General features: G+C 40.2%; 1 protein-coding gene across 2 annotated transcripts in view; it reads right to left on the bottom strand.

The window, feature by feature from the left end:
- Positions 1-17898, bottom strand: part of BRD4 (bromodomain containing 4) — a 198497-nt gene that overhangs the window by 6179 nt on the left and 174420 nt on the right. For both annotated transcript variants that reach the window (XM_036742378.1, XM_036742379.1), the window contains exons 12-14: positions 8347-8399; positions 7792-8158; positions 7044-7589 (exon numbers count right to left, since the gene is read on the bottom strand). In XM_036742378.1, the coding sequence (XP_036598273.1) occupies positions 7044-7589; positions 7792-8158; positions 8347-8399 (966 nt within the window). The remainder of the gene's footprint in view (positions 1-7043; positions 7590-7791; positions 8159-8346; positions 8400-17898) is intronic.

Genomic DNA, 17898 nt, shown 5'->3' with positions numbered 1-17898 from the left:
CCTTAAAGTTCCCACTGATTTTCATTCTGTGTCCCTAGTGCTAAGCACTTACACACATGGTAAGCAGACACTTAATAATGCTTGTTAACTAAATGAGGAAGTCAAAATCATCCCAGATTAGCAAAACAGTTGGTCCATCTACTCAGTCTGTGTGCTGTTACAAGGAGTCTAAGTTCCGGAACAACTGCTTTGTTTCCATTTTATCTTGGGAGATGCTAAGAGCAAAAAAGGAGGCTCTTTCAAATAAAGCCACTTAAGAGGTCTAAGGTCTCCCACTCAAAGATTCAATAGGCACATGTCAGAAAAGGCCCAGCATCTTGGTGATTATTTGTAGTATTGCTGGTCATCAGATCTGGAAGTGGTGCTTTTTTTTTTGGAGGGGGGAAGGCAGGGCAATTGGGGTTAAGTGACTTGCCCAAGGTCACATAGCTAGTAAGTGTGTCAAGTGTCTGAGGCCGGATTCGAACTCAGGCCCTCCTGACTCCAGGGTCAGTGCTCTACTCCTAGCACCTAGCTACCCCTGAAAGTGAGGCCTTGTATGTACGACAGTGGAGAGTGGTCCCTTAAAGTGCTTGATTTAGGAAGCCCTCTTCACTCATGGAGGTGGGGCAATTTGTGGTACCAAGGCTTTGGATTTCACATCAGTCTTGCCAGACTTGGGTTAAGGATATAACACCTTACCACCTCTTAACTACTACTGTATAGCATGTCTCCAGAGAAGTGGTGTTGACAATTCATCAATCATTTTCAATGCATGCAACATCTTGTAGAACCAGTACAGGAAAATTCACTTTCCACCCCCTCAAACGCACCCAGGATTGATTCCAGAGGCCTGATAGGAGGTGGTACAGTGTCTTCATTCTCTAGTAATTTCACTGCTAAATACGTTGATGCTTCCTATGTTGTTTGACATATGAGGACTGGGAGTATAAAAGGCAATGGGCACTGCAGATAGGTGGGCTTATGTTAAAACATCACTTCCCCTGAAGGGACAGTGTCATATTTGATGAGATACAGAACTTAAATATTTTTAAAAGGTTCTGTTCCAACTCTTATTTTAAAGACAGGCAAACAGGCTCAAAGAGGTTATACAATTTGTCCAGGGTCAAAGAAATGATAGAATCAGACCTCATAAGAACCCAAATAGTCTAACTCTTGATTCAGTGCACTTTCAAATGGACCCTGATACCAGTCTCATTCATTAGGATTAAGCTCACATATCAATTTTATTAACAACAGACTAAATGGTCAACAATAAACTTGTGTTGTCCGGGTTATTTGTCCCAGGAGGTTAACTTTGTTTGTATCAACCGCCTACAGGGTTAGCTGTTATTTTTCAGTACTAATCAGAAATCCAAAGAGAACAGCTAATTAATAAATGATGGGGTCAACAACAAATTCTGAATCAGAGTAAGAGTCTATCTAGTCAGGTGATTCCCTAGGTCTTAGGCTGGGGCATTCGGCAGTTTTATCAATGATGTGACTAATACAGGCAAAGATAATTTGTATACTTATTTTTATAGATGACAGAATGCTAAGAGAGAGATAGCTAATACACTGGATAAGAGTTAGGATCCTAAAAAATTACAAACATCTAGAATATCAGACTAAATCTAATTAAGATAAAACTTAATAGACAAATATAAAGTTTGACATTAGTTCAACTAATTAACTTCATACGTATAAGACAGGACAGTTGTGGCTGGACAAAAGACAGCATGGTAAAATTATCTAACATGGCTTCTGGCTGCGTTGAGGAGAGGCTACTATCCAGGACTCTGCTAGTATCGGACACTACTTGGAGAACTGTGTTCAAATAGTGTTGTCATCTTTTTGGAAGGGTACTGACAAGTAGGATGTCACCCAGGATGAGGTTTCCCAATTATACCACATAAAGCTTGAAGAAAGAAGAACTAGGAATATTTAGACTGGAAAATAAGCCTTAAGGGGGATGAATTTTCAAAGTATTTGGAGGACTGTCATGGAGAAGACTGGTCTGACTTGCATCCAGAGAGAGCAGAATTAAAACAAGAATGGTAACTGAAAACTTCCCAGTATTAAGTGCTATGTAAAAGTGGAATGGACTGCTTCTAGAGGTAGTATGGTTTCTTCAAGCCAGGGCTAGCTAGATTATGATGATTTGATAGGCATGTTTAATTACAAGGTGTAGTAGATGGCCTCTAAGGTCACTTCTACCTCTGACACGCTGGGTAGGTCCAGTACTACAGCCTTCAAGAGATCCCTGTTACAGCAGCCCATTCCAATACCATGAGTTTCTGCTAGCACCCATCCAGAAGGAAACAAACAAAACACCCAAGCTTCAATAGTCTACTATGGCTAGGATTCTCAGAACACTCCTCCTCCTCTCCTCCCCTACCCCTGCATGTACTGTTGGCTGTTTACTCTGCCTTTTTGAAAGGTGGCTTGTTGGTTCTGCTTTACCTCCTCCCCCCAGTCTCCTTTTCAATTCATGTCTGATCAACCAAACTGGTATATTCTTGTTTTCTTCCTTTCCCCTAATGATAGAATGAATCTCTTCAAGTCCTAGGCAACAGAAACTGATAAGACAAGATAAGCAGGATCAGTGAACTGGTAATGGCCACTTTCTAGACTTAGGTGTTTGAAGGTAAATAATTAAATGATTAAGACATATAAGGTAGTTGTTCTTAAACAGGAGATGGCTCTTCTGAAAAGAATAGTGTGTGATCCTTTTATGTGAGTCCTTTAAGGCAAAGTAGGGATTCATTTGGAACTGAGAAACCAAGTGAAAATTTGACCAGCTGCCCTGTGGTCCAGTACAGTTTTACTTGGAGACAGCTAACAGGTTTCATACTATGTGGACCTTGTGTAATAGCACTTAACCATTTGGTGTAAGGCAGCTAAAACTTTGTCTTGGTTTTTGTACTATATTGATAAAACCAACCACAGAATCATAAAACCTCTCTCCTTTCAACACACTGACTGATGTCTATTATCATTTTGTCTCTTTGTGGTCTTTTATTTAAGTCCTTCAAAGTCCATCCAGCTCTCAAAGGCAAGGAATGAAACAGGCTCCTTTCCATTCCACATTGCGCCTTGTAGATTTACAAATACTTTTAACCCAGACTTACATTTTAATGGTGTGGGGAAACTGTTTTTGTTGAAATCCCTTCAGCAATGTGGATCAGAAACTCACCTGTCATTTACAGTCTTAGACATACCCTTTGACAACTAGACCGGCAAAGGTGACAAAATATGGGAATAGTCAATATGGTAGGAGTTGCAGGAAGACAGGCAAATTAATACACTAATGGTGGAGATATAAAAAAAGTCCAAGCATTCTGTAAAGCAATTTGGAAGTATGCAAACAAAGTGACTAAAATGTGTTCCAGAGATTCTATTGCTAGGCATATATCTCAAGGAGTTCATTAACAAAGAAAAGGCCTTCATATAAACCAAAATATTTATGGCAGTACATTTTTGCAGAAGCAAAGAACTGGAAAAAGAGCACCTACCTATAGGTTATGGCTAAACAAACTGTGATACATGGGATATTACTATGTTGTAAAAGAAAAAAACAATACAGAGAAGCATGGGAAGACTTATATGAACCAATGTAGAGTAAATCAAGCAGAACAAGGAAAACAATATACAATGACTGGAAAGAACAACAAAATACTGGAAATCAAGTTCTTTTAAATCATAATGACTAAGCCAGGACCCAAAGAAGAAATTTGACATGATATATCACTGACTTTTTTGCAGAGGCGGGGACTTTAGATTTAGCACACTGTACATTCAGACTCTTTTGATATGTTGGTTAGTTTTGCTAAACTGCCTTCTCTCCCCACTTCCCTTTATTCTTTGTTTATAAGAGACGGCTTTCTAGGAGTAGATGGTAGTTGGGATATATTAGGGATATATTTCTCTCAATTAAAAAAAAAGGAACAAAACTAATAACTTTATAGTCTCAGAGACCTCCTTGAATTTGGGTCTGACTCCCAAGGCCACCCCTCTATAGTCACTATAATACCCTCATAGAAGGTAATGCTTCTGCTAAGTGTATTTTTCAAAATAAACTTTTATTGATATACCTTGATTTTATACTTTGTTGACATAAAATTTTCCCTTGTATCCTTGTATTTCCCTTGTATCCCTTCCCTTTCCCACCCTCTTCTGAAAGAGCCATCTATGATATCTTAAAGAGGAAAAGAGAAAAAACCCCAGAAAAACTCATCATTATATTGAAAAAAGTCTGAAGGTACATGTAATGTTCTATACTTGTGAACTACTTGCTTCTGCAAAAAAGTGGGGGAGGGAGGCATCTTCTCATATCTCTTCTTTGGTCTGTGTTTGGTTTTTTGCAATGTTAATTTTCAATTTCTTTTTGCAGTTTGAAGTTTCCATCTACATTGTTGTCATTTTATATGTTGTTTTCTTGGCCATGCTTCCTTCACTTTGAATCAACTCATCTAAATCTTCTTTGTATTAATCATTTCTTACAGCACAGTAAGACTTGACTGTAGTCATGTACCACTAGTGGGCATCTACTTTGTTTTTAGCTAGCTATTTTTTGTTTCTAATACACAAAAAATATTGCTAGAAGTATTTTGGTGTATATGGGGACTTTCACTTGTGCTCTGTTTTAAAAAGAAAAGAGATTCTGTAAGCTAAAGGAGAAGGTAAGTGTTCCAGTCTAAGCTTAGGGGATAGGCAGAATAAAAGTGAAGAAACTGGAAGAGTGTGAGGGATAGCAAACAGGCTAGTATGGCTAGATGCTGAAAAGTTAGTTAGGGTTCAGATTGTTTCAGAGCCAGGAGCTTATATTGGATTCCTGAGATAATAAAGAAACCAGGAAATTTACTGAGTAAAGGCAGTAAGTCAGATGTGCACTTTAGGCAAATCACTTTGGTAGCAGTGTGACAGACTGGGGAGAGGAGAGACGAGACAGGAGATCAACAGCTAGCATTAAGCTAGCATTTATAACAACAGTCTTGGTGAAAGGTGAAGGAGGAAAGTGAGTAGAGAGAAGGGGACAGAGGTGGTGGAGGGTGAGGATTTGAGAATGACACACGGGTTAGTTAAAGTTGGTGATGGAAAAGGTAGAAACAGAAATAGAAAAGAAGGAAGAGTGGGGGATGGGAGGAGGGAGAGAAGATGAATGTGAGATGTCTGTGGGATATACAGTCTGCAATGTCCAACAGACGGATGGTGATGCGGAACTAGAACTTGGGAGAGAGACTAGGGCCAGATGTATAGATCTTGGTGTTTTCCGCATAGAAGAAAACTGCATGCAAGCTGATGAGGACACCAAATGAAAGGATAGGAAGAGGGTCTAGGATAGAGACTTGGCAAATACCCACAGTTAAGGGACAAGACACAGCTGATGACTTCGACACATGTTCCTTACCAATTCCTTACCTTCTGAGTGTCCTATGGCAACTGTGAGTAAAATTGTAGGGCAAGTGACTAAATTATTAGCAAACAATCCAGAAAGTAAGGCTCCAATCCAACTGTGGCAGAATTACAGATTAGCAGAGATGGAAGAGAACTCAGAGGCAATCTAATTTAACCTATACCTAATAGAGAATACCCTCTACAAAATCTGAAGACAGGAAAAAGTGTGATAAATTACAAAACTGACAATACAGCCAACTACTCTTACCTTGAAGCTGACCCATGCAAAGCCCAGAGGCTTTCCACAATATAGTTTAGCAGCCGAGGGCCCATTCTTAAGAATTTCTTCAGTTTCAATACATTTATTTTACATTATGTATTTTATTTTGCTAATAAACCAGGAAATTTAGCTGAAGTACTGACATAAGAGATGAGTTTAATTTTGCTTTTCTGAAACTGCTGAATTTTGTCTACGGATTATATGAGGTCAGCAGTACCAGGTGGTCAATGCACCAACTTTCCCCAGGTGGTTCAATACCTCCTTACTGATTTTACTCCTTTTTGCGGTGGAATGTGTAACGATGTCCATCTAATAAGCCTGAGTTAGCATAAAGTAGCTCACCTTTGGGCCTGATTTACCAGATATCAGTTAAAAGTTCTGCCTTTCCATGAAGAATACAAAAACCCTAAAGGCAATATACAAAGTTATACTGCCTATTCATCATCTCATAGTTCATATGCCATTAACAGGAATGACGTTTCGGGCCTGTCAAAACATCTGGGCATACCTCCATAAACAAATCTGCTTTTATTCCTGGTGATTAAAAAAAAAATAAGTGATTGGGAGGAACTTCTCTCTGCTCATTCAGCCACCATACACCCTTCATCACCCTTGCCTGGAATATTGGCGTAGCAGAGTAATTTGTTTCCCTGTCTTAAGTCTCTCCCCAACACAAATCATCCTCTAATCAGCTCACAAAATGATTTTCTTATAACATGAGTGTCTAACTATGTTGGCTTCCTACTCAATAAAATCAAGTGGCTCTATATTACCCACACAATCAAATAAAAAATGGACTCTTTGGGAATTTAAAACCCTACTCCCATCTGACCCCTTCCCATTTTTTTAGTCTTCCTCTACATATACAGGCCTGACAGATGAGCCTGATAATCCATGTGTAATCTGGCATTCAAAGTTCTCCATATTTTGATCTGAATTTAAATTTCTTTATCCTCATTACTCTTTAATTAGCTATATAAACCCTATATTTTAACCTAATTTCCAGGCTACCTACTTAAAACCGTTTTGTGTGTTTTCCAATTTGGATAGTCTATGCTTGTTTCTTTTCCCAGAAAAAATTTTCCACTTTTTCTCCTAAAATGATTCCTTTCAGAATCAGCTCAAGAGCAGGGACCCAGGATATAAATCAAACATGATTCAACAAGCATTTCCCAAGTGCCCATCACATGCAAAGCATTGAGTCTGGAAAACACAGCTAAGACACTGGGCTTACACTCATGGATCTTATTAAGAGCATATGCACAGATGTCCAATAAGTAAGACACATGACAACGTCACAGGGAAAACCCAAACGGAGCTTTGAGAGAAGCCCTTAAGGGCCACTGCTTATCTTCCACGATGTTTACTTGCCCTGATTGCCACTTACTGGTTGTATAGGGATCAGACTTATGGTGCCGTGGTGAAGGATGGTGTTGGATGACTTGCTGAGGCTTGGCTGGCTGTGGTGGTGGTGGCTGTTGCCCTGGAGGTGGGTGGGTCGGTTGCTGGGGAGGGGGGGGTGGCTGCTGGATATGGGGAGGAAATTGCATGGGCTGCATGTGCATGGGCCGTGGTGGGGGTTGGTGCTGCTGCTGCTGCTGCTGCAACTGTTGTTGCACAGAAGGATGGGCTGGAGGAGGTAGGGGAGGGGGAGGCTGGGATTGCACCTTCACAGAAGGGAGGAGGGGCGTGGATGGCTGCACCTTCTGTAGCTGTTGTAGGTATATCTGCATCTGCATGGGGGTAAGAGGAGGGGTAGGTGGCTCTTCATCCTCTAGCAGGACTTGGGGTGGCTGAGGCATGGGTGGCTGAGGGAGAAGGGGCTGCTGAGAGAGTGCAGGTGACACAGCTGGGGGGCGGGCTGGTTTGGGGGGCAGGGCAGCAGCTCGATTGCTAGGCCTTGATGGCTGCTGGGGCAGAGCATTGTGCAAAGCTGGAAGAAAGAAGCAAAAATTCAATTTCAGACAACACATAGCCACTAACACCTCCCATTTTCTCCCCAGCTGGTTAACAAACTTTACAGAACAGTAAGCTCTCACTAGCAATCTGGTTCTATGGGTTGCACCATTATAATAGGACCCCTTGGGAACCTTATTTCACCCTCCTCTCCACCCTCATTCTGCTTCATTGCTTACCTGGAGGAGAAACTACTGCATGCTGGTTGAGATGAGGTGGAGTGCTGTGCTCAGGAGGCTGGGGGAGGTGGGGAGGCAGCTCAGTTTGGGAGAGGTGTATGATTGGTTGGGCAAAGTGGGTGATGGGATCAAAGACACCCCCTGGGAGTGAGTGCTCAAGGACTGGCACCTGGGCAGGGATGAAGGGAGGTGGGGACGACTTTATTGGTGGGGCTGTCTGCTGAGGGATTGAGGGAGGGGCTGGGGGTGGTAAAGGTTGCTGTTGAGGTGGTGGTGGCTGCTGGGCTGGGGGCTGCTGTTGTGGCAGCTGGTTTGTTGGTGGGGGAGGCTGCTGCTGTGGCGCCTGCTGATGGTGGTGGTGGTGGTGCTAAAAAAAAAAAAAAAGATATAACAGGTAAAGATTTAAAGAGAGAATAGCTTAACTCAACCCAGTCCAGAATGGATTGTAGGACCTATCCTCCCTCAAAGGAAAGGAAGGAAGCACAGCAGTCCTCCTTCCAGAAATCTGAGAAAGGGTTTCTTGTCCACACAGCTGGGCCACCTGCACTTACTTACCTTCTTTGGTTCCCGCCCAGGATGCCCTTTCTTTTTGGATTTTGGTGCCATCTCTGTAAAGAAGAAAAGAAGACAAGGCTCTGGCTGAGGTAAAATCTGCCAGTATTGGCTTGGGGGCGGAGGGGGGGGGGGTGGCGTGGAGGAGAAGATAGGGATGGAGCATGTAACTTTAAGATAGTAGCCAAAGTGTCCAGTAAAAGTGTTGAGTCACTGGGTTTGAAAGAAAAAGCTGCTGGTAAGACTGAGGGCTTGAACACAGAAGGGCCAAGGACCATAGTCATTATCCTTACTAGGCCATCTAGAAGAGAGAGGGTGCTTGGATCACAGAGCTTCCAGAAAATCAGATGGGGAGATTTACTAAGGATTAAGGACACTGCTGCCACTGCCACCAGAGGAAAAAAAGGCTCCTTCCTCTTTCCCCACCCTCCTTCAGTTGGTCCCTTCAGTTCATGCTCCTCTTTTATGTCCATCCTTCCTTCCTTCCTCTCTTTCATTTCAACAAAGGCCCAGTAACTTAACAAAATGGGACACAGAGATAACAAAGAGACTCCCATCTTCTTTGCTCAGGCCTCATTCTTGAGCAGAGCCCAGTAGTCTCCACACAATATGTTCAGCCAATGTTTTCCCCCCATCTCCATCCCTAGTTTCTCTCCTATTTTCTGAGGACCAAAAATCCATGATGAAGGAAGCCTGTGCAGGGTTTTGTACCAAACTTTAACTGTGTCAAACCCAGTGAAGACCTCTGTCTTGGGGTCTTCGCCAAGATGCCACTGTCATCTATTTCCTTAGTCATGGGAGTCAGATAGCTACTTCTGAGGGGGCCTCATAAATCTAAATTTGGCAAGGGCAAGAAAGAAGCTGACAACCAGGAATACTAAGGCCTCCAAGTAAAAGTAGCCAGTTTCCCAGACCCATAGAGAAAAAAATGCGTCAGAGAATGGGGCAGCTGCTGAAACTGGGGAGTCATGTGATTTAAAAAAAAATCTTTGTGAAAGAATATCCTTACCCTCATCCCCAGTCACTGTTTCAGGCAACAGATCACTGGTACACACCATCCTGGTATAGTGGGAAAGTTTCCTATACTCCCGATAAGAGTGAATTGATGAGGACAAGTCTGGAATCCTAAAGATTGTTTTCCTCACTCAGTGAAACAAGCACCTTTCAAGAAGGGACTGCTTTAGTCATTGTATTTATATGCTGAGTGCAGAGCATAGTGTCTGGCAATCAATAAATATTTGTTAATCGATATGCCCTTTGATCTCAGTTGACCTCAGTGTGCCCAAACTTACACTGTTTTCTTCAAACTCATCTTCCTTATAAATGTTGGTGACAAGCCTACAAGGTCAATATTAGTGGGGTCAAACTCAAATAGAAATAAATGGATCCATGTGGGCTGCATACAGACTGTGTTATATTGTATTTTCATTTACTTTGTGAAATACTTCCCAGTTCCAGTTTAATCTAGTTCACTGGCACTCCAGGTAGAGTATGACATCTCTGGCCTATCCTATGAGCAGATGGTTGGGTCCAGAGGATTCTTGAGTCACCTCAGCAGTCCAGAGAGGGTCTTCTACTCCACACTAGGGATGCTGCTGATGGGAGGTGGGTCTAAGCAATGTTTATGAAGAAGACCACTGAATGTATCATTTGTGACAAGAGGGGAAAAAGTGATTAAAGAAAGAAAAAAAGGAGCAGAACAAGAATGGAATTGATCATAAGATTTAGAGAACTCTTAGTCTAAAACTTTTCATTTTATGGATGGGGAACCTACAACTACCTAAGGGGCTAAGCATGCCTTTCAGGGCTTGATCTCAAACTATTAAAAGGGCAGCTGTGTGACCCAGTCAGGTTGAAGTATCCACTGAACTAAAGTCAATCTGACAATCCCAGTCAAAGAAATTTAGTTTAACTAGTTTTTAAAAATAAGATGCATTAGAATTCTCATGAAATTAAGAAAAATAAGTTTATTTTAGCTAATACCACTTATCAGATTAATATTACAACCACATCAGACAAGTGGAAAGATAATTTTGTTTTTAAATGGCAACAGATGCTCATAAAGTCACTGGGAGGTAGGTAACCTTTCTCAAACCCAATAGCTATGCTGTGCATATTCCAACCATATTATATATTAAGTACAGAGCTCAAACAAATCATTTTTGGTGCTCTAGCCAAGGTGTGAAAATGGTGCATCCCTTATTAATGTTCATACATTAATGTTCACAAAAGCCTAGAGCTTTTTATTGTAGTACAACCAAAAAAGACACATGGGATTAAGTTTCTGGTATTATAAAAATTAACAGTAAATACTGTCTTGCTAGCTAGTGGCTAGCTAGCCTACCTTGCCTACTCCTAGTCCTAGAGCTAATCAAGAGGTCAGTAATCATGGTCCAATTCTACATCCACACATTTAAATTATTTCAACATATCACAAAGTCTGGATATTATTTTTCTAATAAATCTATTTTTAAAAGAATAAAACTAATATTTTTATTATTTTGTAATAAATTTTAGCTATAAATATTAAAAATTATTTTTTAAAAATATAAGTAAACTACTCCAAACTACTATACCACAAATAACTTGGAAATGGAGATGAATGCAGATAGTCAGCCCAGAATGGACTGGTAGTCCTAAAGGACAAAGCATTCTTTCTATATCTTGGGTTGCCAATTTGTCACTCAGTATTTCAGAGTTGTGATTTCATTGACATGAGTACTTTCTCCACCAATGCAGATAAATCACAGCCCCTTGGCAGATTGTCCTAATGAGTTGCTGTGCCTAGAAAATATTTACCACCTGGAAGTCAGGAAACTCTATAATCTGTTGTTGGGCATTAAAAAGTCTTTCTAAGATGGGAAGGGCATGGCAGGACCTTTGCTATCCTGGCGTGGGCTTTGAGAACCCAGGTTACGTGTATGCCGAAGTAAGGCATGGAGGAGTTTTGTGGAAGATCCCATTACCAGCTCTGAAATTCAGATGCTTAAAATGCCACCCACGAAGTCCCAGTGACAAACCAACAGAAATGGTCACTCTTATCCTTTAATAATCTCTATTTATTTAGGGCTCACTGTGGGTAGAACATCTGTGCTAGGTGCTGAGGATAAAACATGATTAAGTCTAGTAGGGGATAAGACACCAAAAAAAGGATATAAGATATCTTACAACAAAAAAAAATAAGGTCTTCCTGGGAACTTTATTAATATCTAAGAAAATCATGGAAAGGTTTGTGGAGCAGGAGGCATGTGAGTTGGGATTCAAACAGTAAAACAGAAGGAAAGGAGCCTCTTAAGACTAAGGGGAGGCAAGTATGGCAGAGAACTGGGCTGATAACTAACTGAGAAATAAAAGCAAAATTGAAGTTCTCTGGTCTTTTAAGTGCTTGATGTCTCATCATATGAGAGTAGTGACACAAAACAAGAAAAACAAAGACAAACAAAGAAGGATGTAACCGTGGGGCAAAGGGATAGGTTCAGAAAAGGGAGATAACAATGATGAGATAGAGCTAAGGTGAGAAAGGCTTTAGGAAGGAAGTAGAATTTGATATAAGGAATAGTGAGACGTTGAGATAGTTAAGATGAGGTCAAATTTGAAGGAGTTTTGGAAACCATTTCACTGAAAGGTCCTACTCCCATGTTTCAGGTAAACCCAATGGTTGTATAGTTAGAGTTTGTACATAAATAAGCATATACAAAACAAATACAAGTTAAATGCAAGAGAAGGGGAAAAGTACCACCAACTGAGGAATTAGGAAAAGCTTCATATATGAGGTGTTATGTGAACAGAATTTTAAAGGAAACAAGAATTCTATGATGTAGAAATGAGGAGGGAGTACATGTACACACACACACACACACATCAGACACTGGGGACAAGCATACAAAGAGATTGGAGTATCATGTATGAGAGGTAGCTAGACCACAAAGTATAGAGTCTTGAGCTTGGGTAGGAAAAAAAAAAAACCCAAAATGTCTTTGTAAGTAAAAAATGTGACAATCACTCCCCAAAAGAATCAAAGATTTATGTCTGCCCTATTCTGAATTCTATGTTGTCTGAACCTATCATCCGTCCCTTTGCCCCACAGTTACATTCTGCTTTGCTTGTGTTTGTTTTTCTTGTTTTGTGTCACTGCTCTACCTTTCCAATGAGATAACTTCTTAAAGATCAGAGAACTTCTTCTATTTTGCTTTTATCTCCCTCAATTTCCAGCCTAGTGCTCTGCATAGCCTGGCACTTCCTTTCTTTTCCAACCCATTCCTCTATAGCGGATGGTGGGCCAACACACCTGGCTCTGATCCCCCTAGACCTAAGATGCTCTTTTCCCTCTTGTCCAACATTTACATTCCTACCACCCATCCTTTGAATGCCATCTGTTCCACAAACTCTTCCATGATTTTCTTAGATATTAATAAGGATTCCAGGCAGACCTTATGAGGTCAAGTAGAGAGAAGTAAGGAGAAAGACAGGGACAGAGATGCTGTGGAGGTAGAAATGACAAAATCTGGCAAATGAATGTATACTGAGGGAATTGAGTGAACCATATTGACTCCATCTTGTGACTCAATTCTGGAGCTAGCTCAGTTCCCTTTCTATTCAATGGGGGGTCTAGTCCAACTTCCGGCTTGTGAGAAAACTTTATTAAACTGTGGAAATTGTGAGAAAACTTTATTGCACTCTTTGAACCTAGCTTTGCCTGGCTGGGAAGCCAGACCACCTCTTAACTGCTACTTAGAGATCCTTACCTAAGGACCTAGATCATGAGACCTCAGACCCAAAAACTGATGCAAGGAATTTTCTTACAACTATACATCTCAAGCAACCCATATGTCTTATCTGAAAATTGGCCCTGTACTAGTCAATCAGTTTTTGTTTTCATGTTCCTTGGACTGTATATAGACACTTGGGGGAAATGGGAAACATCTTTTTCTGATTTCAGGGAATTGTAGCTGTTCACTCTCTCCCTCCCAACTTGGAAAGTCCCTAATCTTTCCTTGAATTAGAAATCAGATTTCCTAATTTTGTATCCTAATTGTTTTCTTTTAGTTAATTGGTCTTATCTGAATAATTGTTTTTAATGTATTAAAGTCCGTCTCTTTCTGTATTTGGGGGCCAGTGCCAAAGTTAAGGAAGGCCTAGAAGCTGTTATGCCATTGGCATGCATTGCTCAATAAACTAAGTATGCTTGGAAGCCCAGACCTTTGATTCCTCAGTCATTTCATCTTTTACCCACCACAATAAATGGGGCGAGAGTAATGAGTTAAGGATACTAATGAGGTTTAAACCTGGGTGACTCGAAGGATAATGCGAACCTTGAAAGGAATAAGATGGGTTTGTGGGAAAAGATTACAGGATCATAGAATGTGAGTTGAACAGTGGCCAACTATCTTATCTAGTTTAGGAGTTCTTAACCTAGGGTCTGTGAACTTAAAAAGAAATATTGTGAGGTTATAATTGTATTTCAAAATAATTAATTTCCTTTATAATCCTATGAATTTGAGGAGACAACAGGTTTTAGACTAACAAAGGTATCAAGAACACAAAAAATGTTATAAATCACTGAGCTGGTCTAATCCCCACATGAAAGAGATCCTACCAAGTGCCTACCTTGTGCCAGGCACCATGCTAAATACTGGGGATACAAAAAAAAAAGGGGGGGGGGAGTCAGTTCCCACTCTAAATCAGCTCACAGTCTAATGAAGGAAGTGTGGGATGGAAGCAGGGGGAGACAACATGTAAACAAATGTATAAACAAGCTCTATACAGGATAAATTGGGGGGTAGTCTCAGAGCAAAGACACTAAGATCAAGAAGGACTAGGAAAGGTTTCTTACAGAAGATAGGACCCAAGAAGTGGTTGTGCAACATCTACTTGAACATGCCTGCTCCACATTTGGACAGCTCTTAACTGTTACAAACTTCTTCCTGACATCAAATCTAAATTACTCTCTTTGCTACTTCCACCTACCAAACTCTCTCAGGTCAAACAGAACAAATTTAATCTCCCTCACGTAACATTCCTCCAAAGATGTGGGGGCAAATTTCATGCTCTTTCTGAGCTTGTTTTTCTCCAAGCCAGTTGTGCCCACTTGCTTTAACCTATCTTCAAATAACATGGTCATTTCAATTTATCAATATCCCTCTTCAACCATGATGCCTAGAACTGAGTAATACTGCAGAAGAGGCTTAACCAGAGCACAGTGAGACTATCACCTTCCTATTTCTGGGAGTTATGCTCCTTCTAAGGAAGCCCAAGACTGCAATGGCTTTTCTGGCTACTTTATTAAGCTTGTGGTCAACTAAAACCTCCAGATCTTTTTCAGAATGGCTTTCTCATTTTATACTTGTGAAGGTGGTTTTTCCTATCCAAGACTACATTTATCCCTATGGAATTTTATCTTATTAGATTTAAACTAATGCTCCAGCCTGTCAAGACCCTTTTGGATAATGACTGTCATTTGTCATCTCTCCCAGTTTTATATCATCTGCAAATCTGATATGCATACATTTTATCCCCCTCTTTATCCGCAGAGTCCCTGAGGAAATTCCATTGGAGACTTCCTGCCATGTGAACACTGAACAATTTACAACTACTCCTGGGAGTATAGCCACACAACAATTCTGAATCTGGCTAAGCAATATTTTTCCATCTTTGTCACAAGAATGGTATTAGATACTTTACCTAAAGTTTGGCTAAAACCTAGGTATGCTACATCCAAGGCGCTCCCTTTATCTACTAGTTTAGCAATCCTGTCAAAAAAGAATGTGAAGTTATTCTGTGGCATGACCTGTGATTGAAGAAATCATGTTGATTAACTGTAATTATTACTTTCATTTCTAGCTGTTCACTAACCATCTCTTTAATGACTCATTTAAAAAATTTTCCCCCAGGAATCTAAAATTAAGTTCACTGGCCTAGAGTCTGCAGATTGTTTTATTCTCTCTTTAAAAACCAGGACACTATTTGCCCTTCTGCAATCCTGCGGTACCACTGTTTTTTTTTGTTTTTGGTACCACTGTTTTTCGTGACCTTTCAGATAGTAACCACAGTGGTTCAGCAATCACATTTGCCAGTTTTTTTCAGAACCTGAGGGTGTAGTTCACCTGGGCCAGTTGACCTGACTTCATTGAAGGGAGGTAGGTGCTCTCCTACTTATCTGGGGCATCAGTTCCCTGTTAGTCATTTCAATTTTTAAATTTCCAGTGTAAAAATTATTCTTTTTGGGGGTAAGAAACAGAATCAAAATAAGAATTGAACAGCTGCCTTATCTACCTCAAGACAAAGACATTTTGTATATTGTTTGAGATATTTATGGAACATCTAATAGGTAGCTGAGGATGTACAACTGGAGCTAAGGAGAAAAACGAAGGTTGCACATATGGAAATGGGAATCATCTGCATAGAGATAATTAATCACAGAAGCTTATGAAGTCACCACTGTGAGTGAGTTTAGGGAGAAAACAAGGAACCCAGACAGAGCCTTGGGGAGTACCCACAGTGAGGGAGATGTAATATGGATGATGCTCCAGTAAAGGAGCCTAAAGAACAACAGTCTTTCAGGTAAGAGAATTGAGTTGTCTAATGAAAACTCAAAGAGAAACTGTCTTGGAATAAAAGTTCATTAACAATGTCAAATGCTATGAAGGTCAAGAAGAATGAGAACTGAGAAAAGGACATAAAATTTGCCAACTGAGAGATAAGGTTAACAACCAAAATGCAAAGGATTGAGAAACAAATGAGAGAGGAGGAAGTGGAGGCAATGGTGAAGACTCTCCCTTTTCTGGAAGCAAAGGCATACTTACCAAATCTGTGAATGAAAAAAAGTCAAGGGAATATATCCCTATTTACAATCATTTTACTAGGCAGGAACCAAGATCATAATTAACCTAAAAAAAAACATGGGAAGAGGGAGACAACCCAATAACAAAGCACATGAAAAAAGATTCATGGTTTTAGTTGAGCACAATGTGAGTATAAACCAATGGCATGTAACATGAGTGCTTAAAAAAAGAGGTACATTTAAGTAGCCTTAAGAGAACTACAGGGGCTAGATCAAAGGAAACAGTCCAGTACAAACCTGAAGTAAGTTGTATGCTTACTTCTGGGTACTTCTTGTTTTAAGAGAGAAAATGAATAAACTAGAACTTGCCCAGGCAAGAGTCACCAATGTCAGAGGAAGGAAGTTGAAGAATAACTGAAGAACATAATAGCTATCATTAAATATATGAAGGGTTGTCATGTGGAAAGGAAGAAGACTTTTTTTTGTTTTGCTCAGCTTTTAAGTTCTGTGATTCTCTCCAGTAGTCAACAGGGAGGCACCAGAGGTTTCTTGGCTAAGAGGAAAACATGGGGTTTTGTAACCCTAGTATATAAGGCTGTCTACAATCTGGCTCTAATTTACCTTCTTCTGTCTAATCTACTGTTGTTCCCTTATTTAAACTCTTTAGTCTCACCAGCCAATTCCAATTCAGACATATTTTTTTTTTTAGTCTAGAAGCAGTACATAGATAGGATAGATCAGAAAGAGAAGAAAAGGCTGGGAGACTGGTGAGGTTATTCCAGTAATCTAATATCGTGATGGTGGTAGGAAAGGAAAAGACAGGATAGATATTGAAGACATTATAAGAGGCAATATGGAGGGATGAAAGCTAGATGCTCCGTGTTATAGCTAAATAATCAACAGCGTTTAAGACTGGCCTAGGTAAGGAATGCAGAATTGAAAGTTACTTCTCCCCTTAAGAGAAATTACTGAACAATATAATACAATGACTACAACAACACAAATGAGGCAGGGTTTCTGTATAGAATATTTCTGCTTATCTTTTTCTATGTCACAAGGGAGAGCACAATCTGGAGGATGGTAGTATTGGGACAGGACTGATGTAAAGAAAAAAGACACCAAAAATATATTTTAAAAAATATACCAGTTTTTTTTTTGTGACATCTTTTTCCCATTAGCAGATATAATCTTTATCCCATCATAATACTATAATTCCATGATAATATATTTTTTTAAATGTAATTTATTTATTTAACATATTTGGTTTTCAGCATTGATTTTCACAACAGTTTGAATTACAAATTTTCTCCCCATTTCTACCCTCCCCCCCACTCCAAGATGGCTTATATTCTGGTTGCCCTGTTCCCCAGTCAGCCCTCCCCTCTATCACCCCCCTCCCCTCTCATCCCCTTTTCCCTTCCTTTCTTGTAGGGCAAGATAAATTTCTACGCCCCATTGCCTGTGTATCTTATTTTTTAGTTGTATACAAAAACATTTTTTGTTTTTGAACATCTGATTTTAAAACTTTGAGTTCCAAATTCTCTTCCCTCTTCCCTTCCCACCCACCCTAAGAAGTTGAGCAATTCAACCTAGGCCACACATGTATTATTATGTATAACCCTTCCACAATACTCATGTTGTGAAAGGCTAACTACATTTTGCTCCTTCCCAACCCATCCCGCTTTATTGAATTTTCTCCCTTGACCCTGTCCCCTTTCCAAAGTGTTTGTTTTGATTACCTCCACCCCCATCTGCCCTCCCCTCCATCATCCCCC

This window comes from Trichosurus vulpecula, chromosome 1, assembly GCF_011100635.1.
Source record: "Trichosurus vulpecula isolate mTriVul1 chromosome 1, mTriVul1.pri, whole genome shotgun sequence".
In the NCBI taxonomy this organism is placed as follows: domain Eukaryota; kingdom Metazoa; phylum Chordata; class Mammalia; order Diprotodontia; family Phalangeridae; genus Trichosurus; species Trichosurus vulpecula.
The sequence above is the reverse complement of the archived record's forward strand: the minus strand, read 5'-3'. Positions and strand labels throughout refer to the sequence as shown.